Source organism: Kwoniella europaea, chromosome 1 (assembly GCF_036810445.1).
Source record: "Kwoniella europaea PYCC6329 chromosome 1, complete sequence".
NCBI lineage: Eukaryota > Fungi > Basidiomycota > Tremellomycetes > Tremellales > Cryptococcaceae > Kwoniella > Kwoniella europaea.
Window position 1 is genome coordinate 2520113 of NC_089487.1, and position 23013 is coordinate 2543125.

The following is a 23013-nucleotide window of genomic DNA, read 5'->3' on the forward strand; positions in this document are numbered from 1 at the left end:
TCATCCAAAGCTATTTTTAGTCTACTTCTCTTGGGTAAGCATAACAGAGCTGAATGCTGGATGCTGAATGGCGGACGGTCGAAACGGTCATGGCGGTGAATTGGTAGTACTGTATCCTCCTATAAAACCGGGCTGAGCTCAACCATATCCCATATTCAGTTCATTTGCCGTCTCCTGACGAATGACACAGCTCGAAAGTGTAAGTCGATAAATTCGAACTGTTGATAGCAAACAACAGACTATCAACGAATGCCCAAAGGACCATCGCTTGGTGGCTTATCTCCTACCGGAGACCGATACATTTGTACTGTGTTGTACAGAAATCTGCAGATGTGGCATGAATGTACTGCTTTACGACATGTGTCTACAGTACATCACACACTTGGCAGATCTTTTGGAATGGGCATCGGTGGATCTTCTCTCGCCGGTGGCTGTGTCAAAATATCATACAAACGTACTCAACTTGATAGGATAGGTATGCACAAAATTGCATTTCCGATGTGTTCCGGGAAACCAGGACGACTACAGTACGTCGACGGCCTTCGAATGCCAATTCATCGAGATCTCGTCTTGGTCTCGCCACCAAACTCACCCTGGATTGTTGATGTGGCATAGAGGATATTCATCACCAAGCAAATAGTACAAACATATTATAAAAAGTCGATACTGGATAAAAAACTGCTTCCGAACTGCAGTTCAGAGATCTGAGGACGGATCGTTCGGTCCGGCTGATTGCCACTTCGAACATTATTGTCGTCAGCACAAAATCAAGATATCTGCCCAAAGAAAAAGTGTGAACAGCCACCCACCCCAGGCTGATTATAGAATATCATGTGAAATGACATCTGCGACATCTGAAAACGGTGACTGACGAATCGTCCAGGTAACAAACCAAGAACAGTAAGTACTGTACTGTATTCAAGTCACTGATAACTCGTCGAATACAATCAGACTTACTCTTTGACAGGATTTTTGCCATCTACATGCTCCGCCCGTATGATAACATCTTTGACAACCTATTACCCAACAATCGAATCTGGTCGAACAGAATTGTCCACAACTGGATCGTCGTTCTTCAAGGTCGGAAATGAGGTAGCCGTCTCGTTTACGTTTATCGTCTATTCCCATCCAACAACTTAATTGTCTTTTCTCATTCTCACTTTCCGATTGGGGATCACCATATCGATAATCCTTCAAGGATTGCAAGGTCGTACCACCAGCTCCTTCATGAACTGCTAGGGACGCAGCTAAGATGGACTGTTGAGCGATATCTAAATCATCTGACAATGCTTGAGTTTCTGTAAAATAACCTTCGATCCCTATTGAGTCGTCCTCGTACCTGATTTGAATGATGATTCGACTATCTACCGATCTAGCGATGAAATCATATGTGTCTTGATGTTTGTCGACAAATTTATCGAGGATAAGAGCTTGATCTTTCTCCGAAGGAATCACCATATCTACATATCCGCCTATAACGTGGTTGAGCGTGGCGAAGAAGAGGAAGGTCAGGTAAATGAATGATCGCATTGTGTGTAGGTGTAGTGTCAGTTCGAAGTAAGAAAATGTGAGTTCGTGTGAGTTTAACTGGATCTATAGCTCTGAGCTAGACAAAATACTTGTGTGGCTTATAGGGATAATAGCGATAGGAATTTCCTCTGGATAAAACTCTGTCCTTTTTATATTTCAGAAATTCATCACCGCCCCCATACAGCTTCCCGCTGATATCATTAGGAATTGCATTTAACAGCCATCAAGAGAGATTCTAATATACTTAGGGTCCATATCCGATGATACCCGTTCGACCGCGTAGTGATCAGTAGGTCAACTCAACAAGTATTCCAAAGCTATGGTTCCTTTGGTATCGAGGATTGATCGCCCGGAAGGACAGTATGGCGTGGCGGCACGGTGGTGAGAAGATCATTCCCCACCATAGCTTTTTTGTGCGTGGCTCATACCTCATTGCGGTACTGACGTCCTCTTCGGAGAGCCGTCTCGGACCTCATGGTGGCGAGGTTGGCTCGTACCACAGTGTAAGATCAACAACGATGGGGAAGACTCACAAACACTTACTCATTATCGGAGACACCCCTGTCAAGCAGGTAAAGATCTGCATTATGCTCCTTCATATCAATCGTCGCTGTGTTAGATCTCGCCTTAATTGGCAACATGCGGGGGTTTTGTGTGGCAGAAACTGATCCTCTTACCATGAAACCGAAGTCTCTTATTCACCTTTTCGCCGAACAAGCTTATATCCTAACCAGATGGAATAGATCTCATAGTTCAGCGTGTAAGCGATTTGAGAAGCGATCAGAATGATTTTCATGGTCGGTTGGCCGTTCGACCCATGACGTTCGGTCGAACGGCCATGGGAAGAGTGACAATTTGGACTAGCTCCTGATTATAAGTCCGGAATTACACAAGTATACAACTTATGCCTTTTTCCTTCTTCCTTTTTCCAATTGTCACCTCCTAAATCCCTTCTGAACCCCCAGCATCCAACGAGAAGTCAGAACACGAACGATGCGATCAATCATTTCTCTCACTTTCCTATTGATATCTTCTCTCATTTACTCTGTTCTTGCCGACTACGTCGATATGGTCATCGAATCCGAAAAAGACCTCGCTGCTACTCTGGACAAATTCGTGGAAGATCACCCCAACACATACGACTTCATTGCAAAAACCTTTGATGGGAAAATTGTCATTCAAATCCGATTCGAAGACGACACGGTTGGAATAGAAGGATTTTTCACCGAGACAGAGGAGCTATTAGATGACTTGGACGTAGCGCAAAAATCAATCTTAGGTTCCATTTCTCTCAGTGATGACTACAACGATCAACAGTGGGGAGGGACCACTTTGGAAACTCTTCAAGGCTACAGATACGGCGCTCCGGACGAGCTGGAAAAGAGGTTGATCTGTCAACCATGTCGAGGTTGTTTAAGAGATATCAATGAACACCTCAAGAAAAGGGTATCACTCTGTGGACAGTTCTGCTCTACAAGGTTGAGCTGTGTCGTACCGGGTTGTCAAAGATGTTACTACACCGGAGGCGCATGCCTATGGCAGAAGTCCTGTCAAAGAGTGAGCCTTTCCCACCTACCCATCTAGTCAGATGATGTGGTCAAATAAAAGTACGTGGACATGGACGCTGACCCCCACAAACATCATGGTCTGATAGAGCCGATAATTGTGGCTGAAGACGAACAGCAAATCCAACTTATTCCAACCAATACTTTCTTTCCACTCTCCGTGATTCTCAGCTCTGACACTGTGGTTCTGCGTTTTATGAGCCCCTCGTACAGTGCAGTATGAATTTATGCTATGCCAAGTATGTCTCTCATGGCAGTCTCCCACGGTTTGACTGGAGAGTTGTATCCATTTCATTTCTACGGAAGGTGGCGTAGCATTCGTGTTTGTCCTGTACTCTACGAACCTCGATCCTGGTATGCGGTCTGAGCCACACCCCGGTGTGTATGACGCGATATATCATACAGCCTCAAGCTCCCAGATCTGCTTACGACAGCGATCAAATACTGACTGGGTCATGAGCTTCATATCAGCAGAGTGTGTGACGACCGACACATGAATTTTACATGCCCGGTGAACACTGCAGGATATGATGTCACAGTTGTCTATGTAAGGTCGGCAGTATAATCACTAGAATCGTTCTAAATAAACTGCTGATAATGACTTCGTGATCTATCACTCATATCGACACAAATCGATTGTTGTCTTCATCTTCAGAGACAATGGTCAAAAGATCATTCCAGTCGTAGCCTTACAACCTTTATTGATTTATGCTTAAATTCAGTCCCACAAGCAGATTCGCCGATTGCTGGAGTGATTGTCCTGATTTCCCAATACGAACGGTCACACATGATGGATTATCTCTTTGCGATGGCTGTTGCTGATCTCACTTCGGCTATAGGTAGATACAAACATCAAGAAAGTGATCAGGTGTTCTAGATATCAGACTCCGCCCTTGGTCATTAAGTAATAAATTCATACCAGGCGTGTCTATGTACAACACAGCAATATTATTCGACTTGATAAAGATAAAACACACCACTATCAACTAATTGTACAAGAAAAGAAAGAACAGGGGAAAGCACTCCCGTAAGGGACCTAATTGTCTTAGTCCATCGCCAATCAGAGATTAACCCTGTGAGGTGTAAATTCATCAGATGTGAGTTCATGATCGTCAGCGTTGCATATCAATGCTGATCCTGACTCAATCAAAATTCGAGCTTACTCTTTGACATGATTTTTGCCAGAGACAAGCTCCACCAGTATAGTAGCATCTCCTACATCCAGGGACGACGCAGCTCAATCTGGTTGAGCAGAATTGACCACAAAAGGAAGCCCTTTTCTTGAGATGTTCATTAACGTCCCTCAGACACTCTCTGCATGGTTGACAAGATTGTCTCTTGTGTAAATCGCCTTCGTCCGGTGCGCCATATCGATAAGCTTGAAGGGATTCCAAGGTGGTTCCGGATTGTTCGTCCAATCCAGCCGAGACGGTAGAAGCCAAAATTGATTTTTGCGCCACATCCAAATCGTCCAATAATTCTGGAGTCTCGGTGAAGAAACCTTCGATGCCAACGGTATCATCTTCAAATCTAACTTGGATGACGATTCTACCATCATGGGATTTGGCGATGAAATCATATGTGTCTGGATGATCTTCAACGAATTTATCAAGAGTACCAGCTAATTCCTTCTCGGAGTCAATGACCATGTCGACATAATTACCCAGGACCGTGGAGAGGAGAGAGGTGAGTACGAGGAAGGTCAAAGTGATGATTGATCGCATGATGAGAAGATTGTTGTTTGAGATCGTTTGGGTTTGATGGTAAGATTGCTGAGGATAGAAGTGATTTGCTGAAGAATGTGATGAGAAATATCGAATATCGTGACCTGATCATCCTCTATATATAGCTTACGATTCGCACCCTATTGTTGACGACTTTCAGCTGCTGAAAGGTAGAATGGATCTTTGCCTCTCTGAGACACCGCGATGCCATTGACACTGCCTTGCCGGCTGGCCATCGATCCCGTCAGACAAAGGAAGCGAGGGGGCCTCGCCATCGTTTCTTCTGCCCCATCGTCAGCAGTGCGGCGACTGCGGTTGATCGGCATAATGGGGAGAAGATCAAACCTCTGTCGTAGTAGCTTTCTTACAATATCGGTTCACTCTGCCTTTGATCCAAAACACAGATAAAGTGTCTCCGAAACAGTATACATGTAGTCTCAGATCTACGTCCGATTACCGGAGAAGATACGTTGATGGTGCCAAGGCTAGCATACATTTGATGGGTCTTCGGACATCCCGGCGAGAGGCTCAGTTGTCCATCAACCTTATCGGACAACTTGGAATGACGACTGGCGCTGTGTGTCTCGTACTCCTCCTGATGGAAGGCTGTGTGACGTCCATACACAAAGTAAATGTGCCACATCCACACACGTAAGACTCTGTTTATCAGTATCGACAGAAGGAGGATCAATATTGTATGATCAGAGCCCTTTAGTGAAAAGAATTATGCTGTAGCAGTAGCAGGGGGCTGTACGTGTTATCTTCTTTACATGATCCACCATGAACATTCCGTACTTGAGGTCAGGCGGTCCATTCATGAATGGGCGACAGGAAAGCCACATCACCGGTTTCGAAGTCGGTTCATCCAGTCTAATGAAACATAAAGGTCAAGAGCACAAATGTACACGGTTGCTTCAAAGCTGGACCCGATTTGAGTGGCCGCTCAAGACGAGGATTGATTCACAAAATGAGTATTCAAACTTCCAAATATATGTGTTTTGGCATTATGATCAATCATTCATCTGTCATCCTGTCTGCTGCCGAATGGCTCTCTCATCCCGACCCAGGTTGATGGTAATCCTGACATCAACAATCGAGCAAATCTCAAGCTGGAACCAATCAGTAGGTAATCATGACCGTTATCGACCGATCTGAGATCGTCTTCCATGCATATTCGATGTCCAAGGGTATTATTTAGATTAAATGTGGCAAATTTCTTCGATCGCTTCAGCCTTCGATTCCACGTTTGCATAATCTCACCTCACAGGATGACTTGAATGCCGTCACTTTTGGAAGCGGGTTAGTAACAGATTCCATACATGATTTATCGGAACAACGCAACAACTTCCTTCAATGAGACATGTGAACGGTATCTACACATTACGAACTCCTGTAGGATCGAGCAACGTGCATGCCCGAACTTCTGAATATAGGTTAGAATCTGGAGTGATTGACTGGAGACTGATCAACCCTTTTTCGCGCGAGTCATAGACACGGGCAGCGTCCAGCAATCAGCGCTGTACAAGTGAGACCGAGCGAGATATGAAACAAGGACAAGCCAAGAGCTCAATGTGTTAAACGTCAACTTCACGATCCCATCAACCTAGCAGCGAGACGCACCTCGCTATCTCAGCCAGCTGTTTCGTGGCCATGGGAATATCCATTGACGAAATCGATGCATGATTTGCAGCTCGCGCGGAGCTCGCTCATACTTGCACTGGACTGCATAAATATGCTTCCGAGAATTCTCAAAAAAGTGACGCGTCTGCTTTTCAGGTTAGAATTTTGGCAGAAATCCAGTACGGTATCGGGAAAATCAAACGCGTCTCCGAAAACTGGTTCGAAGGCTCAGGTTTTAGTTTTTAGACTGGAAAACTTAAACTTAAAATCCTCAGTTTATGGGGTCCTTTTCTCCTCCCTCTCCCAATCGTTGACTTATCGTGAGATACGGTACGTTTATCTGAAACAAGGCGATCTGTTTTGAACAACCCAAGCGGAAATGAATAAAGATTGTGGTATACTAGGGATATAGAGCGGTTCGGTATGGAGACACTGCTTTGTCCACCTACTTGACTCAAGTCCAGAGCCACTTTGCAGACCTACCAATTCAATTCGGAGGTCCGTAGATGCACAGCTTTTCCCAGCAGGGGGGCTTCATTCTAGGCCGAAACAACGCAATCAGGTCCGCCGAGCACTCGACCTGAATGTACCCCGCCATTTGACGCCTTGGCCTTACGGAGTAAAGGTTAATGCGCCACGTCATCGACCGTCGATCCCCGGATAAGATCCATCCAAAAGGAAGAAGCCCTTCGGAGTTCTCACTGTACGAACCGTTAGGTACTATATGCAGATTCCTGGTGGCGTCAAAGCATATAGAATGTATTCCATTCCGATGATCCTCACTTTGCGAGAAGATCGACCTAATGAGAACGATCCTGGTGAAAAGCCTTTGGCAACACACTGATACTGGGCGTAAGCAGAGGCTGAGAACCCGTCCTAGGTACGGTCCAACCTGAATCAGATACCCAAACCGCCATCCTCCTCCATGCGTTACATGCTAAACAGTACTAGCTTTTTGGGCACCTGATCAACGATCGTCGAAGATCATAAATATACCAACAGCTGAAATCGTTGAAATTTGTCATCTATATCGGCATATGTTGTGATGATAATTAGAGCTTTTGATCGCAGAGAATTGATTTCCGCTTCGACCAGACAACTCTTCAGACTTTTATGTCATGCATTTTCAATTAGCCTGTTCTTGAGTTTCTGTTATGATAAGGCTGTACAAGTGCAAGAGCGTTGAAGAGTTGATTTGAACACTCATATGTGGATTATCTTATTACGAGAAAATGGATGAACGTAAAAAAGCCGTCCTTCTGTAAGTTAACGCGATCTCGTTGTTTTTAATCTGAAGTTTAATCTTCTAAACCCCTTGGATCATTGCGCTGTACTTGACTTCCATGCGTCCGGACTTTAATCTAGCGATTTCAATGAGGTATCAGGGTTTTTAACTTTTACTTTCTTGTAATACCAAGAGAAATCAGTCAGGTCAATTGAACTGTACGGGTCCCATATGTACATGGCTGCAACCTCGGCGAGGTCATTGCAAATTCACCATCATGGTTTAGAAGCGGAGCAGATCCACTTCGAACACCATTTGAGCTTATAGTCTTTGATAAAACAGGGCAGCGCGGTTAAGGGCTTAACTTTCTCTAGATGGATGCAAATTATGAGTCTTTCCGGACAGCCGGCGCACGAGAATGAGTTAATGTCAGATGATGTGGAGTCGGCATAGAAGCAAGAGTCTAGAATTGTTATTTCATGCTCTCAGAGCCGGAGCAAGAAGAGAATTGTGTAGTATGCAAAGTTATGTTGCTTGGTCCGTTGAATTTTGAGTTGCAAGGTCAACCCAACCCAACCCTTTCTTCGTAAAACGCCTCGTTTACCTCATATTCCTCATCTAGGCTATATAGCAAATCGACTACCCTTTATCTACCAAGTTGTCCCGAACACCACCAAAATAGCACCTCAATCATACATACGATACACGTACGTACGTACATCCTTTATTACAACACTACCAGCATTGCTGCAGTATAGGCTAAAGTATCCATTTCTCCTACAGTAGCTTGTTGTCCTCGGGCTCTTCCGGTCAATCAGGAATACGATTGGGATTCGGACGGTTGTAGAAAAATCATTTGCCAAATCCAAATCTCAGGGTAATACAGTAATTGTACTTGGTAGAATTAATCTGAAAAATCAAAAGCAGTCAACGTCGCACCTACCTAATCTGCTACTACTAGACGGACGGACAGACGGGTGTTGGTCCTGTTTAAACCTGATTCAGTTACAACTAAAAAATCAAACGCCTACACCTTAATCGTAACTATCTATCATACAGTACATCCTTTCGTCAGAAGCCCTCTCCTCGCTCTCGCTCTGATCCCTACACGTATCTCAGTTCAATTCAATTCAATTCCATTCGATTCAATTGATATCGATATTGATAAGTACAATCTTAATCAATCAATTCAGTAAAATCAAAAACGCTCTTCCACCTTCCTCATCTCTACTCGTATCGGCACCGTTTTGTTGCCTCCTCGCCAGGAGTACGCTAGTCTACTACAACGTGTAGACAAGACAGAACATAACGACCAACCTGGAATATCGTTCGTTTCCGCCATCCGCCATACTATCAAAGCTCTACGCTACTACCGATCTGATCGGAGTAATTGGCAGTAGGATAGAATATCACCGCACAGACGGTTTAGCTGTATTGTACACCCATTGCTGTGCAGCGTGTACAGTGTTACAAGGAAAGGAAAGGCAAAGACGAGACTTTGAGCAAAAGAAGCAGGAACCATCAAATTATACGACTACCGACTGATACATCATCATCATCGATCATCAATCAGAACCCAGTCGGAAAAGGGAAAAAAGTGGGATTTCAACAATCTAACAGGATAACAGGATTATCAGGATCAAATAGACGATCCAAGCGTTGCTCGACTAAATTCAGGTGAGCTTTTGTTCGGTTATCTTTTTTTTTTCTGTTTCTATTCTATCCATTATGTTTCCATATGGTCATGACCGTCCCGCTCGTACTGCAGTCTCTGCCCAGTAGAGTTCACGAGCGATATAGAGACTCTTGAGAGCAACAATATATATTAGCTGAGCTGACTGTGGTGGCTTCATCCTATGCCAAGGTAGAGCCTTGACTTAGGGTATTGATAATAGTCAAAGGGATCGGACGCAACCATAACCACGACCACAAGACTACTTACCGTCTTCAACGGACTCCTTGACTCGAGAAGATATAAGACTTAGACGTGATATTACAAACCAAAAAATTGGATCTGTGTAAGTTTCCCGTTGATCTCTTATTATTGTACACACTTATACCGGACGATCATCGCCTTCTCTCCTCATTTTCTGCGTAATATATATCTGCTCCGAGGACCATAGCTGACCACGATCATCCCTCTTACCTAGCCTCTATTCATTCGACCTTTCTCCACCCCTTAGTTTGTCGTTCAGAGGTAGTACATTTAAAGTTGATCTTGGATGGACTAGTTTCCCAAAACAGACAAAATAGCCAGTCATATCACGATAGAAATCATTTCAATTGATTTTTTGTCGCTTGATCCTGAATTAGGTATGTCTAAAACACTTCCCCCTCCCATTCAAATTTGTCTCACCGGTGGATCACCCTCTTCCCGTCCTTCCTCTTTCAGTCTTTTGTACGTATTTGAAAGGCTAACCGTCGTCGTTGACTCGTCTGGTGTCTCCTCTTTTAATCTATCTTAGCTTAGCTTGTCTCGTTTCAACCTCAGCCTCCCCACTTCTTACAACCCTCTTTACGACATCATGACATCTACACCTAGTCCCCTGCCATCCTCAGATCAGAGTCAGAGCAATGATACACCGAGACGGCGAGATCGGACCAATAGTGGAAATCCCTCAAACGACTATCAATCGCCTACAGCGTACCTAGAACAGGTCTATGGCCAGAGTACCCCGAATACACCTCACGGCCATGAGGTATCATATGAAGTTCCTTTGACCGATGTCTCGGTCACTCACGACCAACAACAACATCATCATCAACAGCAGCCACCTCCTCATTCCATACCTCACCTCGACGACACTTACGCATTTTCCTACTCTGATTATCCGGCCAACGACGACAATGAACCCTTTTTACCGATCCAAGAACAAGCTACACCTCCCGCACCATCCAGAGAAGAAGATGATAAAACTCCCATTGTCACTGATATACATGTCCAACCTATCAATTTACCGTGTCCCCCGAATATATCTTCGAATGATCAAACTATTAGAGCTTCTTCACATAAAAAGCCTCCCCTCTTGTCACCGTTCAAGACTTTCCATGATCCACAACAACCTCACCAACCACAGCCGCAAGCCCAACAATCACTCGCCCAACCTCAATCCCCCGTATATCCTTTACCTATAGAACATCAACAGTATTTAGACAACGCTGCGATGTACTACGGTCAACAACAACCAGGATTTATCGCATATCCTCAGCAGATTTCACCTTCGGCACCCATGAGCTTCGGTCAATTCCCTCCGCAATATGCAGGTATGCAACCTCAGATGAACGGAATGTACCCTGCGGAGATGTATCAGCCTCAACCGCAGTACGCATTTGCAGGACCACCCAGGAGTCGGAACGGCTCGCCTACTTCCAGCATAGCATCATCAGGCGTATCTCTCGCTAGGACCGCATCCACCTCATCAGATTTCCGCACCACTCGACCTAAAGTCAAGCTCACCTATGAGGACAAGCGAAACATTGTCAATCTCCATCGTCAGAACAGCTCGTTGAGACAGGAAGATATCGCTAGAATGTACGGCGTAGATAGAAGCACGATCAGCAAGATCATTCTATCCTCTCATCGGTGGACACAACCCCAGGAACCTCAAGCGCCTCCTGCTCCCAAAGTACCTAAAGCCGTCGGTGGAAGATTTCCAGCGGTAGAAGCTAAATTAGATGAATGGATGGACGCGCAACTTGCTGCTGGTCAGGATGTACGTGATAATATTGCCAGAGAAAAGGCAAAGAGTTTTGCTAGGGAGATAGGTTTTCCTATGGACAGATTCAAGGCTTCAGCTAAATGGCTTGATAAGGTGAGATTAGGCATCCTCCGTATACCTAAGGTACATAGCATATGCTGATACCGAATCAATAGTTCAAGGACCGCAGAAAGGCTGCTGGTAAAGCCGTTGTTTCACCATCCCAACCAGAATACGGGTACTACTCTTATGCTGCGAACCCGTACCCCGTTATGGTCTCACCGATGGAAGGTGGTGTCAACTTATCTCGATCACAATCGACTGTCACCCTTTCCTCCTCAGACTCCAGCGGTCAGGAGCAATACCCTGCGTCTGTTTACCTTCAAACCGACAGTGGTCATTCTCGAATGGGTTCTACTCGTTCTGAATCTGATTTGCTCAACTCTCATGATAGTACACCGAACAGTCGATCAAGATCGCAATCTTCGCCTCATGTATTGATCGAACCCGGAATGCAATCCCCGTCATCCGGGAAAGTTCTCAAACATCGACCTACACCATTAGCATTACAACGTCAGAACTCGTTTCAAGGATCCACCACCAGTCCCTCACCTCGCCGACCCGGTGGTTTGATACGTACGAACTCCACTCAAGGTAACGCTAGACGGACTGGTAGACCTTTGAGTCTGGCAGCTTCAGCATTCGGATTTACGAATGTTGATCCGACCACATCGGCACAGCAATCTCCTATCCATTCGCCTACCATCGGCGGCGGGCATTCCAGACAGAGATCGGATGCATCTGTATCGAATGGTTTCTCGGGTATGACTTTGTCACCTAACGTATCGGATAATGGACGATCATCGCACGAAAGTGGAATGATGCCTATGCCATTATCGATGGGTAATATCCCTCCTCTCACACCCATCACACCTGCTCAAGGCTCGACGGGATCAGTATCAAATAACGGTGTATTCCCCAATATGGAATATGGTGATATCATACCTAACGATATGGGAAATGTACCGATGATACCTGTACATCATCCTCATCATCAACAACAAATACATTACGCCACGATGCCCAATAAACATTATATCTCACATCATCCTCATCCTCACGCTCAACAGATGTATACTCAACATGGAGCTATGGTCTATCCTTCCGCACCGAGCGATTTCGGTCCTCCTACCACTGCTCAGGGATACATCATCCCTCATCAACAACACACGCAACAATGGCAATAGTACCACATCGTTTCGTCGTTCCCGCCCTTTCTATTCAATGCTTAGTCTCGGTTCCTCAGTTATGATATCCCTACGAGGCTTTGTATAGCATGTCAAACCCAGATACCAATCATTTCACACATTCTCTTCTTTCTCTCATTTTCTCATTCATGATCATTCACAATAGTATCAATAACAACCACATTATCATTAGCGATACGAACACAGTACCATACTACCCATATACATGCATTATAACGTTATCATGTCCGTGGAATAGTTGCATCTTTGAATGAACGGCAGGTTGTAGTAACTAGGTACGGTGTTTCCATCGAAGAAAAGACAAGAATTACCTAAAACGGTGCCTTTTTTCCGAGTTGACGGTAACACCGCCAGAAGTTCTTTCAGAACATTACTTTACTGACGGACCATTCGAAAGATCTGGTTTTTGGGTTTTGATATTTCATTTTTTCGGTTCTTTCTCAAACTTGTACCTATCACGAAACTCCTGCTCTCATCTTTTTGCCCTCCGATAACCGACTTCTGTCCTCGATAAGATCCAGTACTCGTTGAGAAAGAAGAGATGAGTGGATGAATGGGAATAGGTTCCCCTTCGACACCCTCACCGTGGGTGATGGAGGGGAAGTATATTGGATAGAAGTGATATCGACACAAGTGCGACGTAACGTATAGCAAAAAACAACACCAGTCTCATAAGAATTTAGGCTACAGATCTATCAGTACCAGTCAGGTACATATTTCAGCAAGAGCCAAAGACCAGTGAATATCATTCGTCATCCTCAGTAATAACAACATTGATCCGAGACATCTCGTATAGCACCTACACCGGAAGTCATTTGAATTAGCGTAATCCCTATCATCACAAATATCAGCTTGCCTTATACCAGACCAAACTGAAACATAAGATAAAGGTGACCTAAGATTGTTAGAATAGATAGATTACTCGGAGGCCGAACATTCAAAGTAGGACGACAATACCGATCAACCGAAACGAACGATCCGTCAATCCAAGGTTGAATTGGAGTTTTGTGGTGCCTCACGACCACGATCAACACCGAAGCAGGTGGTTGTCAAGATAATCAAGTGAAAGAGCAGGGTCCTTTGGAAGGAGATCAGTGCGTAGCCACCGTCCGACTTGCTTTTCTATCTGAGAAGAACAGTAACTCAAGACGAGCTATAGTAGTACAAGGCGATCAACTCCAAGTCAAGAAACGTACTGCGAGGAGAAGAGAAAGCATCAGATCTGAGAAATATTCAATCTAAACAAAGGACAAAGGATAAGGACAAGGACAAGGATAGATACACAGTGATCCGAGCTTTAGGGTCAGGGCTGGAATACAGTAACTGTGAAGTTGTGTTCTGTGTATACGAGTACAGCACTGTGTACGGGACCACTGAACGGTGAGTAAGCCAGCTTATACGAGTACATGGATCATAGTGTTCATCCACATTCTTCATCCTTCATCCATTAATCACTTGTTTGCTTATTCGTCCATCCATCCCTTCATTTGGTCGTTTCATCGTCTCTCACACCAAAGGCCAAAGGCAATCGATTCCTCGAAAACAACATTTTGTACAGTTTACCCCTTCATTCACTACCACTCCGTCCTTCCAATCTGTTTGCTTTTTTTCTTTCCCATCTCATCGTTCACAAACGACGCATACACGTATACCGGTCTCCCCCGATTCACGCCGCTTTCAGCAGCCACACCCAAGATCCTAGCCATACTGAATTCGCTCGAGAACTCTCCAGCTGACTGTCACTCCCTGTCCTTCGTACAGTGGTAAGAGAACCTTTCGACTACAACGGTCTACTTTGTATTTCTAGTACAACCATCAATCAAAAAGAACGTTTGAGACGTTTACTCGACCCCACATATAACCCCTCATAATGGGATCAAAACGAGCATCCGCCATCCTCTCTCCTCCTATGTCTCCTTCCCCTTCAGCAATCCCTCGACCGAGCTCATCAATCGGAACCACTCGACCTAGATTAAGTAGTGATGCATCGACAGTATTGGGGGAGAGTCCAGAAACTAGGAACGTTAAAGTCGGTAAGTTTCACTTTCATCAATCTTCATTTAGTGGTGTAGATCAAAGACTGATGAGCAGTCGCATTCATAGTTCTTCGTTTACGACCCCCTGACCCCAACGATTCCTCCGTCCCACCTCGATTCCGAAATGTCCTTGTTCACCCCACTTCTTCTTCGGAAGTTAGATTAGATGTCGATCCAGCTACTCTAGCAGGTCAAGCCATAGGAACCTCCCATGCAGGTGGAAATAAGAAACACCCCTTATTCAACTTCGACCATGTATTAGGAGAACAAGCGACTCAGACAGAGCTGTACGATGTTACTGCTAAAGAAACGGTGGATGAATTTATGAAAGGTCACAATGTTACTTTCTTAGCGTGAGTACCTCACCGCCAGTGAAGTCATTCTTCATTTCATGCTTTGCTGATAGACTTTCTCTCATAAAGATATGGTCAGACCAGTTCTGGAAAATCATATTCGATGGGAACGACAGGTGAAGAAGTGGACTACTCTGGAACCGAGTTCACACCTAGAACAGGTCTGATACCTCGTACCGTTCACACTATCTTTCAGAAAGCCGAAGAGATCAAACAGCAATCTGGACCAGGTGCATCATGGGAATGTCGACTAAGTTTCCTTGAATTGTACAACGAGGAGATAATTGACCTCCTTTCTGGTAGTGGAGTGGCGATTCAGATCCGTGAAGAAAGAGATGGAAGGATAGTGTGGGCTGGAGTGAAGGAATTGAAAGTCAAATCGTTAGAAGAGGTCATGCAGCTCTTACAAGAGGGATCAGAACGAAGAAAAACAGGTGAAACCAATATGAACGCTTCTTCTTCCCGAAGTCATGCAATCTTCTCTCTCACTTTGGTCCAGAAGAAACGATCGGGATTAACGATGACACCACCTAATTCTTCTGGTATTCCAAGGAGCGAAACTCCCACTCGTGGATTACGTCGACCGTCATCCACTATTGGCCTTCCTGGACCCAGATCACCTACTCCGTCAGGTGGGAGAGGAGGACCGCCAAGTAGTTTCGGACGAGCCACACCTACCACCAGACCTCTATCGATGCAACCTCCCCCTTCACCTGGTACCAATGAATTCGTGATTACTACCAGCAAATTCAATATGGTCGATTTAGCTGGATCAGAGCGATTGAAACGTACCGCAGCACAAGGTGATCGTATGAAAGAAGGAATATCGATCAACTCCGGTTTGTTAGCTTTGGGTAATGTAATTTCGACATTGTGTGATCCAGTAAAAGCCAGAGGTCATATACCATATCGAGATTCCAAGTTGACCAGGATGTTACAAGATTCGATTGGTGGAAACTCTTTGACAACGATGATAGCTTGTATCTCACCTATAGAAGCTAATATAGGTGAAACCATCAACACGATCAAATACGCTTCGAGAGCTAGAAATATCAGGAATCAAGCTAAAGTCAATCAAGTCGAAGCTGGTTGGGATGATGTGGAACACTTGCAAAGTACAGTAACCAAATTGAGAAAGCAGTTAGCAATGTTAAGCGAAGATGGGAAGGTGCCATTGACAAATGGTGCTGGTCCAAGTGAAGAAAGCATAAAACAGAGTGAGAAGTTGATTCAGCGATTAGCGGAATTACAAAGAGAGCATACTGAGGTACGCTGCTCCTTGGTCTGTCGTTTGCGAGATCGGCCAACTGATATGGAAATTGTAGCTGTACGATCGATATCTACAGAAATGTAGCGAGAATATGAGATTATCAAGCGAATTGAGAAGTAGAGAACCCTCGGATAGTGATGCTTCGAGTAAATTCAATGATATGGTAGAACCTGTCATCTTAGAGTGAGCTGCAAGGACCAAGAAGCAGCTCCCCACGTAGCTAACTTGTTGATAGGTACGAAAAGGTGGTTTCTGCTTTGAATCAGCAACTGGATGAGCTAAGAGGCGAATTGGTGAGTGGATCACTAGCAAGAGGGGGATCTTGACGCTGACATTGGCTCAGTCTGCAATGAGCGAATTGCAAGACGACCAAAATCGACAGTTGCAAGAAGCTCGAGATCGTCAGGCCCAGAGTGAGACATACGTATCAGAGCTGAGGACTAGACTTGCTAAGCTCACTGAGCGTAACACTTCAAGCGAGGTGAGCTATCTGCCTTTGATTGTTAAAATGACACAATGAGCTGACGACACAATTAGGCATATATACATGATCTCGAGGCGAAACTCAAATCCCTAGCAGATAAAGAAGAATCACATGCTGACGTGGTGGCAGAATTGAAGAAGGATATCGCCAAGCTACGCGAAAATAATGTCACCCTCAATCAGCATACGACGGAGCTGGAGGCGAGACTGTCGAAATCAGAAGCACACTCAAGTAACTTGACGGCTCAGGTGGAGAAGCAAGAAAGGGAAGCTGAGCGACGAGAAGCTGCTTATCGAGACCTAGAGGCTCATATCGCTCTGCTCGATACCAGCAAGGACAACAAGCTTCTTCTCGAAGAGCTTGACCAGCGAGATCAGAAGATCGCTGAGCTCGCAAGGGAATTGGAAGAGAAAGCAGCTTTCGAAGATAAAGAAAGGTCTCAGCTTTTAGACGCTGTACAGGCAGAAAGATCGATTCAATCGGAATTGCGATCAAGACTCGCATCCATGCAGGCTTCTGCTTCCTCTGCAGCGACCACAACCGGTCCAGCTTCACCTCCACCCGAGCGAGAGGACGAGTCTACCGAAACCGTGGTCATGCCTCGTACTCCTTTGAGAACTACCAAACAGCTTACTCCACCTGAAAGTCCCCAAGAAGCTCCTACTCGCCCCGAACATGATGGTACCACAGATGAGGTGGAAGAGCTGAAGAGAGCTTTGAGGGATCTATCCGAGAGATACAGTAATGCCGAATCTCGAGTAGCCGATCTTACTACACAGCTATCTGAAGCTAGATTGGTCAACGCCGAGATCGAGGATACCATCCCACCATCGCCTTCACCGGTTACAGAGGACGAAGAAGAAACAGTCAGTGAAGCTGAAACCACTCTTCAGACGCCTAGGGATAGTATGCAATCGACTTCACCATCTCGAAGAAGAGGTTCGATGCCTATTCTGGCTGCTACAAAAGCTCAGGGAGGTCCGGGGCCGGGTTTTCGGGGAGGGAGGGGATACGGAGATTCAGCGCGAATGAGGTGAGTCCCTTTTCTATCCAGTTCAGGCTTGTGTCATGGAGTTCTGCAGTAGCTGACATACCCTATTGCATCAGACCGCAATCGCTGTCGCAGGAGCTATCATCTGCGCAGTCATTGGGTACATCGCCAAGGACTTCATGGACGCCTATACAATCGCATAGTCGAAGTAACAGCTTGTTACTATCTTCACCATCTCCGACACAGTCGATACATACTTTGAAACCTTCCAGATCAAGTCAATCTCTGGAAGCGGAACTGAAGTTTGTTCATCGTGTGAGTCAGCTTTGTGTTCATTCATTCATTATGATGTAGCCAACTTGATGTTCGTGACTCCAGATTGTCGAAGAAAGGGATGAAGAATTGAAAGACCGTGAAGCGTATATAAAGCAACTTGAAGAAAATATCCGAACTCAAAATAAAACGCACAATATCCCCTCCCTTGCATCTAGTGCACCCATCATCGAAACCCATAATCACGGTAATATACCGTCTACACCCATGAAAACACCCAAAATCAAAGTCCCAGATACACCACCGAGAGATATACCCTTACCTGATAGTCCGAATACCCCAAGAACACCGATCGTGAAGTTGCCAGAGACTGAGCCTGTTTTAGAGAACGGTGAAAGGTCAAAGAGAGATGGATTGGCTGTGCCACCCAATGATGAAATGGAAATTGGAGGTCTGTCTCCCAAATCTGTGAAAAGGTTCAGTCAGCTCAAAGATACTTTAAGCCAACTTGAGAATGGCGGAAGCGAGAAAACCGAAGCGCAGGTCAAGATCGACGAGTTGATGAAGTGAGTAAATGCAGTCTTATCAGATGGTGTATATATGCTAATATCCATGCAACAGGGAAATGGTCGATAAAGAGGAATCTCAGAAGAAGATCATCGAACAGCAGTTCATTCAAATTGCCGATCTGCAAAAGATGAACAACAAGCTGAAAGAGGAACTAACTGAAAGAGTGAGTTTCGGAAGACCAATACCGATCTCGTACAGAGCGCAATTTGACAGAAGATTCTATGAACAGGAACTGAAAACACCTTCAACTGCTGAATATCACGAATTGCGAAGAGAACGAGATCAATTGATATCTGAGAAAGCTCAAACTTTCCCTCATGTCCCTTCTTACTCTCCCAAAACTCCCACCGTGGATTTGGTGGTGGTGGAACGATTGAAAGCTGAACATGCTGAAGACCTTCGATCGCTCATACAAGGTCACAAGGATACCATTACTGTTCTTCAGACAGAACATGTCGCCGCACTCGAGAAGCTCAAATCCACCGTCGAGAGCAACCAGAGTGCGTACCGAGCGGAAATCGAATCACTTCAATCGAAACATGATGTGATCATAGACGATCTCAAGAGTCGACATAACGAGATGATCGAGGCCATACAAAACGAGAATAACATGATCGCTGAGGAGATGGAAAGATCTTTATCGCAAATTGAAGAAGAACGTCGGCAACTGAAGATGAAAGCTGATCAGGCTCTATTTGAGCTTTCGAGAATCAGGGACGAACATGCCCTACAGAGGAATACCGATGCCAAATCCATATCTGAATTAACCAGATCACGTAACACGTTAGAGAAGCTGAAAGTCGATTTGGAAAATACTATATCCGAATTGAAGAATGCTAATGGTGAATTGGCCAGAAAGGTGTCGGATCTGGAAGTGAAGATTAGTAGGAGATCCGTTATGCCCCCACCACAGGGACCCCCGCCTACTACACCTTTACCACCCTTGCCCAAGAAACACTCTATGAACAATATGAGATCGGAACTAGGCTCGCCAACATCTTTATCTGGATTTAACAGAGATGGAGGTGATTATTTCGGCGGTGCTGGAAGGCATAGTATATCAAGTAATGGACATACGTCAAGTAACGGCCATCAGAGCATCGAACCTGTGTCGACCGTAGATAAGGAACAGATATCGAAATTGATCAACGAGAAAGATATAATAGCAGGTGAGAAGGAAGAGTTGATAGGTGAAAAAGAAGATTTGAAAAAGGAGATGAAAGATGTGAAGAGGAAAGTACAGGATGTTGTGAGTGTTTTGTCGTCCACTGTTTGTCAAACGTCAGAACATCAGCTGATTATGTTTATATTTTGTCATTGGTTTAGGAGAATAAATTGATGGAAGAGAAAGTGAAAGTCACCAATTTGACTTTTGATCTACGTGAATCTCAGAAACAAAGTGAGTTCTTCTCTTTCTCTCTTGATCACCTGTTTTCGATAGGAACATCAATTGATTCATGTTTGTCTGGTAGATACAAAACTTCGGCAACACTTGGATGAAAGTAAAAATCAAGTCAAGCAACTTACCGATACTTGCAATTTACACATCACGGAGTTGAACGCCCGTCGAGAAGAAGCTAATCGATTCTCCGAAGAAGGTCATAAGAATCGTGATTCTCTACAAGCTGCTCACGCTCAGGTGGAATTGTTGAAAAGACAACTAGATAAGGCTGTTGAGAAAAAAGTGAATAAGAAATTATTAGGTGTGAGTGAGGATATTTTCTCATCTACGATGTATGGATACATGCTGATATGTCGATTATAGTGCTTCTAAATCACATTCTTCAGTTTGGTGTTGTTTTTGGTGGTTTACGTGCGATAGAGAGATCGATCTTCTCCTCTTCTTACCTCATATCATTCAGTATGTATTTTTTCCTTTCTCTGTCTTCTTCTTATTTCCAATTTACGGACATTTGTGTTTTTGTCTATTTGTTAGAAGTATATCGGATTTCCTTCTTTACCTGTTTTTGAGTATATATCCAGACTAAAGTTGTGCTATTTGAAAGATTCATGTGATGCAAGAAAGATACATGTCTTCTCTACATCTGATTGATCAAGATGTGCTGTCACAAATCTTTCGTTCATTCAAATAACAAAATCATCATGGTTGTAAGATCACTACGCCTCACTGCATACAACATCTTTACATCACTCTACAACATCTAAACCTACTTCCAACTCACAATGACCGGAACGTCCAGATCTTCGAAGATATCCGTGAATCATTCCGGCCCATCAATCACACATTTAATGACGAATTTCCCATTCTTGTCTTTACCAGCTTTAGTAATTTCGAAAGCTTCTAACGCATCTTTGAATTTGAAAGTGTGAGTCAATAGAGGTTGGAGATTTACTAGTCCTCGATTCACCAGGTCGATCGCGAGGGGACTGTATAGTAGAAATGGGATCTTAGTATACGTGTAGACTTGCGTTTCGTTGATGAACTCTGGTAAGAAATGAAATGAAAGTGAAAGAAAGATGGTTGGATGAGTATAGATTAGAAACTCACTAATCGCCATTACCGTACCTCCATCCACCTTTGATGACAATCTCATTGGTAGTTACTCTGAACATTGGGATCTGAATATCTGGTGGACCGAATCCAGTTTGGACGTATGTGCCTCTACGGTGTTCAAGTATATATTAACATATTACCATATTAGCAAAAGGATTACATATTTCCGTTATTTAGTAAAGAACATCCAAATGAGATCAACTCCACTCACCCAGGCTTAATGGCGTTTAGACCCATTTGTATACATACTTCCGCACCTGTTGCATCAACTACCAAGTCGATCGATCCTGGACCTCTAGCTGGGATACCCAAAGATAACAAGAGGTCGGTAGCGGCTCTGACAGAATATTGAGGTCTGGTTTCGTTCTCGTTTTGCTTGATCTGTCGGTAGAACGGTAGGCCGGATCAACGATTGTGTGTTGTTGTAGAATCAAAAGTATTTGGTATATGGAATGAATCATTATATTTTACTCACCGGAATATAAACATCCGTAGCTGCATACCCTTTTGCAAAATCCAATCTCTCCTTGTTGATATCCACTGCTACGATCCTATTCCCTCCCATCCCCTTCGCTACTGCCATGGCAAGCAGTCCCACCGGTCCAGCACCGAAGATCAAAACGTTGTACCCTGTCTTCATACCGCCTTTGTTGGCTACTGCGTGAACCGCTACGGACAGAGGTTCCATCATGGCTCCGTATTCTAATGCTACGGAGGAAGGGAGTCGATAGACTAAATCTGCGGGACTGAGAATGTATTGAGGATTAGCTACGATGAACGACCTTCGCATTTTAGGCTGGAATGTATATGACCAGAGCCTACTTACAGTTTGTAGTATCGCTGTAATGTACCTCCCCTAGAAGGTGGGTAGGCAGCAAATACCATATGCTCGCAGATCTGATCCAGACACCTTCGATTAGTACAACAGTAGGATATTTTCATTGTAAGGTGGAGATGAGCGCACCTGATAACATCCACCTGAGGGATTAGATTGCGAGGTATCAGTAAACACCTCATGGCATCTCATCTGATGATTCACACTAGGCTTACCTCGACAATCCGTACACATCCTACAAGTAACACCCGGTTCCAAAGCGACTTTATCACCCAGCTGCAAAGCACCTTTATACACTACGTTCTTTGAGGTGTCTATATCTTTCCCATTGGACCCTTGGGACAATTTCTCGGCAAGTTCGGTAGCCTGCTTAGCTTGCAGGGCGACGTTGGATCCAAGTTGGACGATTATACCGGCCGATTCGTGACCTAGACACATTGGTTCTTCTAGGGCGACTAAGCCCATCGCACCAGTGTTGTAGACTTTCCAGAGGGTTGTGCCCATCAGCGTACAGAAATCACAGCAAAGCGTGGATACTACAGGAAATATGGATATATCAATGATCCACCCACAGTGTACATCCGATCCACATATACCTGTCTTCTTTATTTCGATGAGTACTTCATCAGGACCAAGCTCAGGAATGGATTGCTATGAAGCAGCTTGTCAGCACCACATCTTCTTCTTTTTTTCGTGGTGACGAATGAACATCACTTACCTCCTCATAACCTGTCTTCAACTTATCGTACAGAATGAAAGCTGGATTGTCCTTGGGCTTGAAATCTGCTGGATGGGGATCACCCCGGGGAAGCACAGCGTGTGATGACATCGTGGGTAGCTTGTTGTCTGAGAAGATTTCGTGTGAGAAAACGATTCTAACTCTGATTTATGAGTCGACGACTATCTTGCTTGCAGATTGACAGTTGGGACAGGATGAACAATGCGAACAAGTCTTGGAATCCAACACAGGCAACGGGATATAAGCACTCATAACAATCATTCTACTGACTATGTTCGGCCCGAATCCGGCGTGATGATGGAAGTATGGAAGAATCA

The 23013-nt window shown here is 44.6% G+C and overlaps 6 protein-coding genes across 6 annotated transcripts; 3 read left to right on the plus strand and 3 right to left on the minus strand.

Moving 5' to 3' along the window:
• Positions 1-696: 696 nt before the first annotated feature.
• On the minus strand, positions 697-1530 carry V865_000942 (uncharacterized protein; the record flags this gene model as incomplete). The annotated part of the gene is made up of 2 exons (XM_066224770.1): positions 697-738; positions 958-1530. The coding sequence occupies 2 exons, from the start codon at positions 1528-1530 to the stop codon at positions 697-699; spliced, it is 615 nt and encodes a 204-aa protein (XP_066080867.1).
• A 1068-nt stretch (positions 1531-2598) lies between these two features.
• V865_000943 (uncharacterized protein) lies at positions 2599-3114 on the plus strand (the record flags this gene model as incomplete). The annotated part of the gene is made up of 1 exon (XM_066224771.1): positions 2599-3114. One exon carries the CDS (start codon positions 2599-2601, stop codon positions 3112-3114), a length of 516 nt encoding a protein of 171 aa, XP_066080868.1.
• A 1123-nt stretch (positions 3115-4237) lies between these two features.
• V865_000944 (uncharacterized protein) lies at positions 4238-4819 on the minus strand (the record flags this gene model as incomplete). The annotated part of the gene is made up of 1 exon (XM_066224772.1): positions 4238-4819. The coding sequence occupies one exon, from the start codon at positions 4817-4819 to the stop codon at positions 4238-4240; it is 582 nt and encodes a 193-aa protein (XP_066080869.1).
• A 5370-nt stretch (positions 4820-10189) lies between these two features.
• On the plus strand, positions 10190-12609 carry V865_000945 (uncharacterized protein; the record flags this gene model as incomplete). The annotated part of the gene is made up of 2 exons (XM_066224773.1): positions 10190-11476; positions 11539-12609. 2 exons carry the CDS (start codon positions 10190-10192, stop codon positions 12607-12609), a joined length of 2358 nt encoding a protein of 785 aa, XP_066080870.1.
• Positions 12610-14500: 1891 nt separating this feature from the next.
• V865_000946 (uncharacterized protein) lies at positions 14501-20381 on the plus strand (the record flags this gene model as incomplete). Its single annotated transcript, XM_066224774.1, has 14 exons — positions 14501-14663; positions 14734-15019; positions 15089-16286; positions 16345-16472; positions 16525-16582; positions 16633-16770; positions 16827-17806; positions 17881-18079; positions 18143-18603; positions 18659-18770; positions 18837-19856; positions 19934-20006; positions 20080-20312; positions 20373-20381. 14 exons carry the CDS (start codon positions 14501-14503, stop codon positions 20379-20381), a joined length of 5058 nt encoding a protein of 1685 aa, XP_066080871.1.
• A 448-nt stretch (positions 20382-20829) lies between these two features.
• Positions 20830-22786, minus strand: V865_000947 (chlorophyll synthesis pathway protein BchC; the record flags this gene model as incomplete). Its single annotated transcript, XM_066224775.1, has 9 exons — positions 20830-20995; positions 21117-21230; positions 21334-21503; positions 21598-21868; positions 21949-22019; positions 22162-22260; positions 22345-22439; positions 22530-22608; positions 22676-22786. The coding sequence occupies 9 exons, from the start codon at positions 22784-22786 to the stop codon at positions 20830-20832; spliced, it is 1176 nt and encodes a 391-aa protein (XP_066080872.1).
• Positions 22787-23013: the final 227 nt, after the last annotated feature.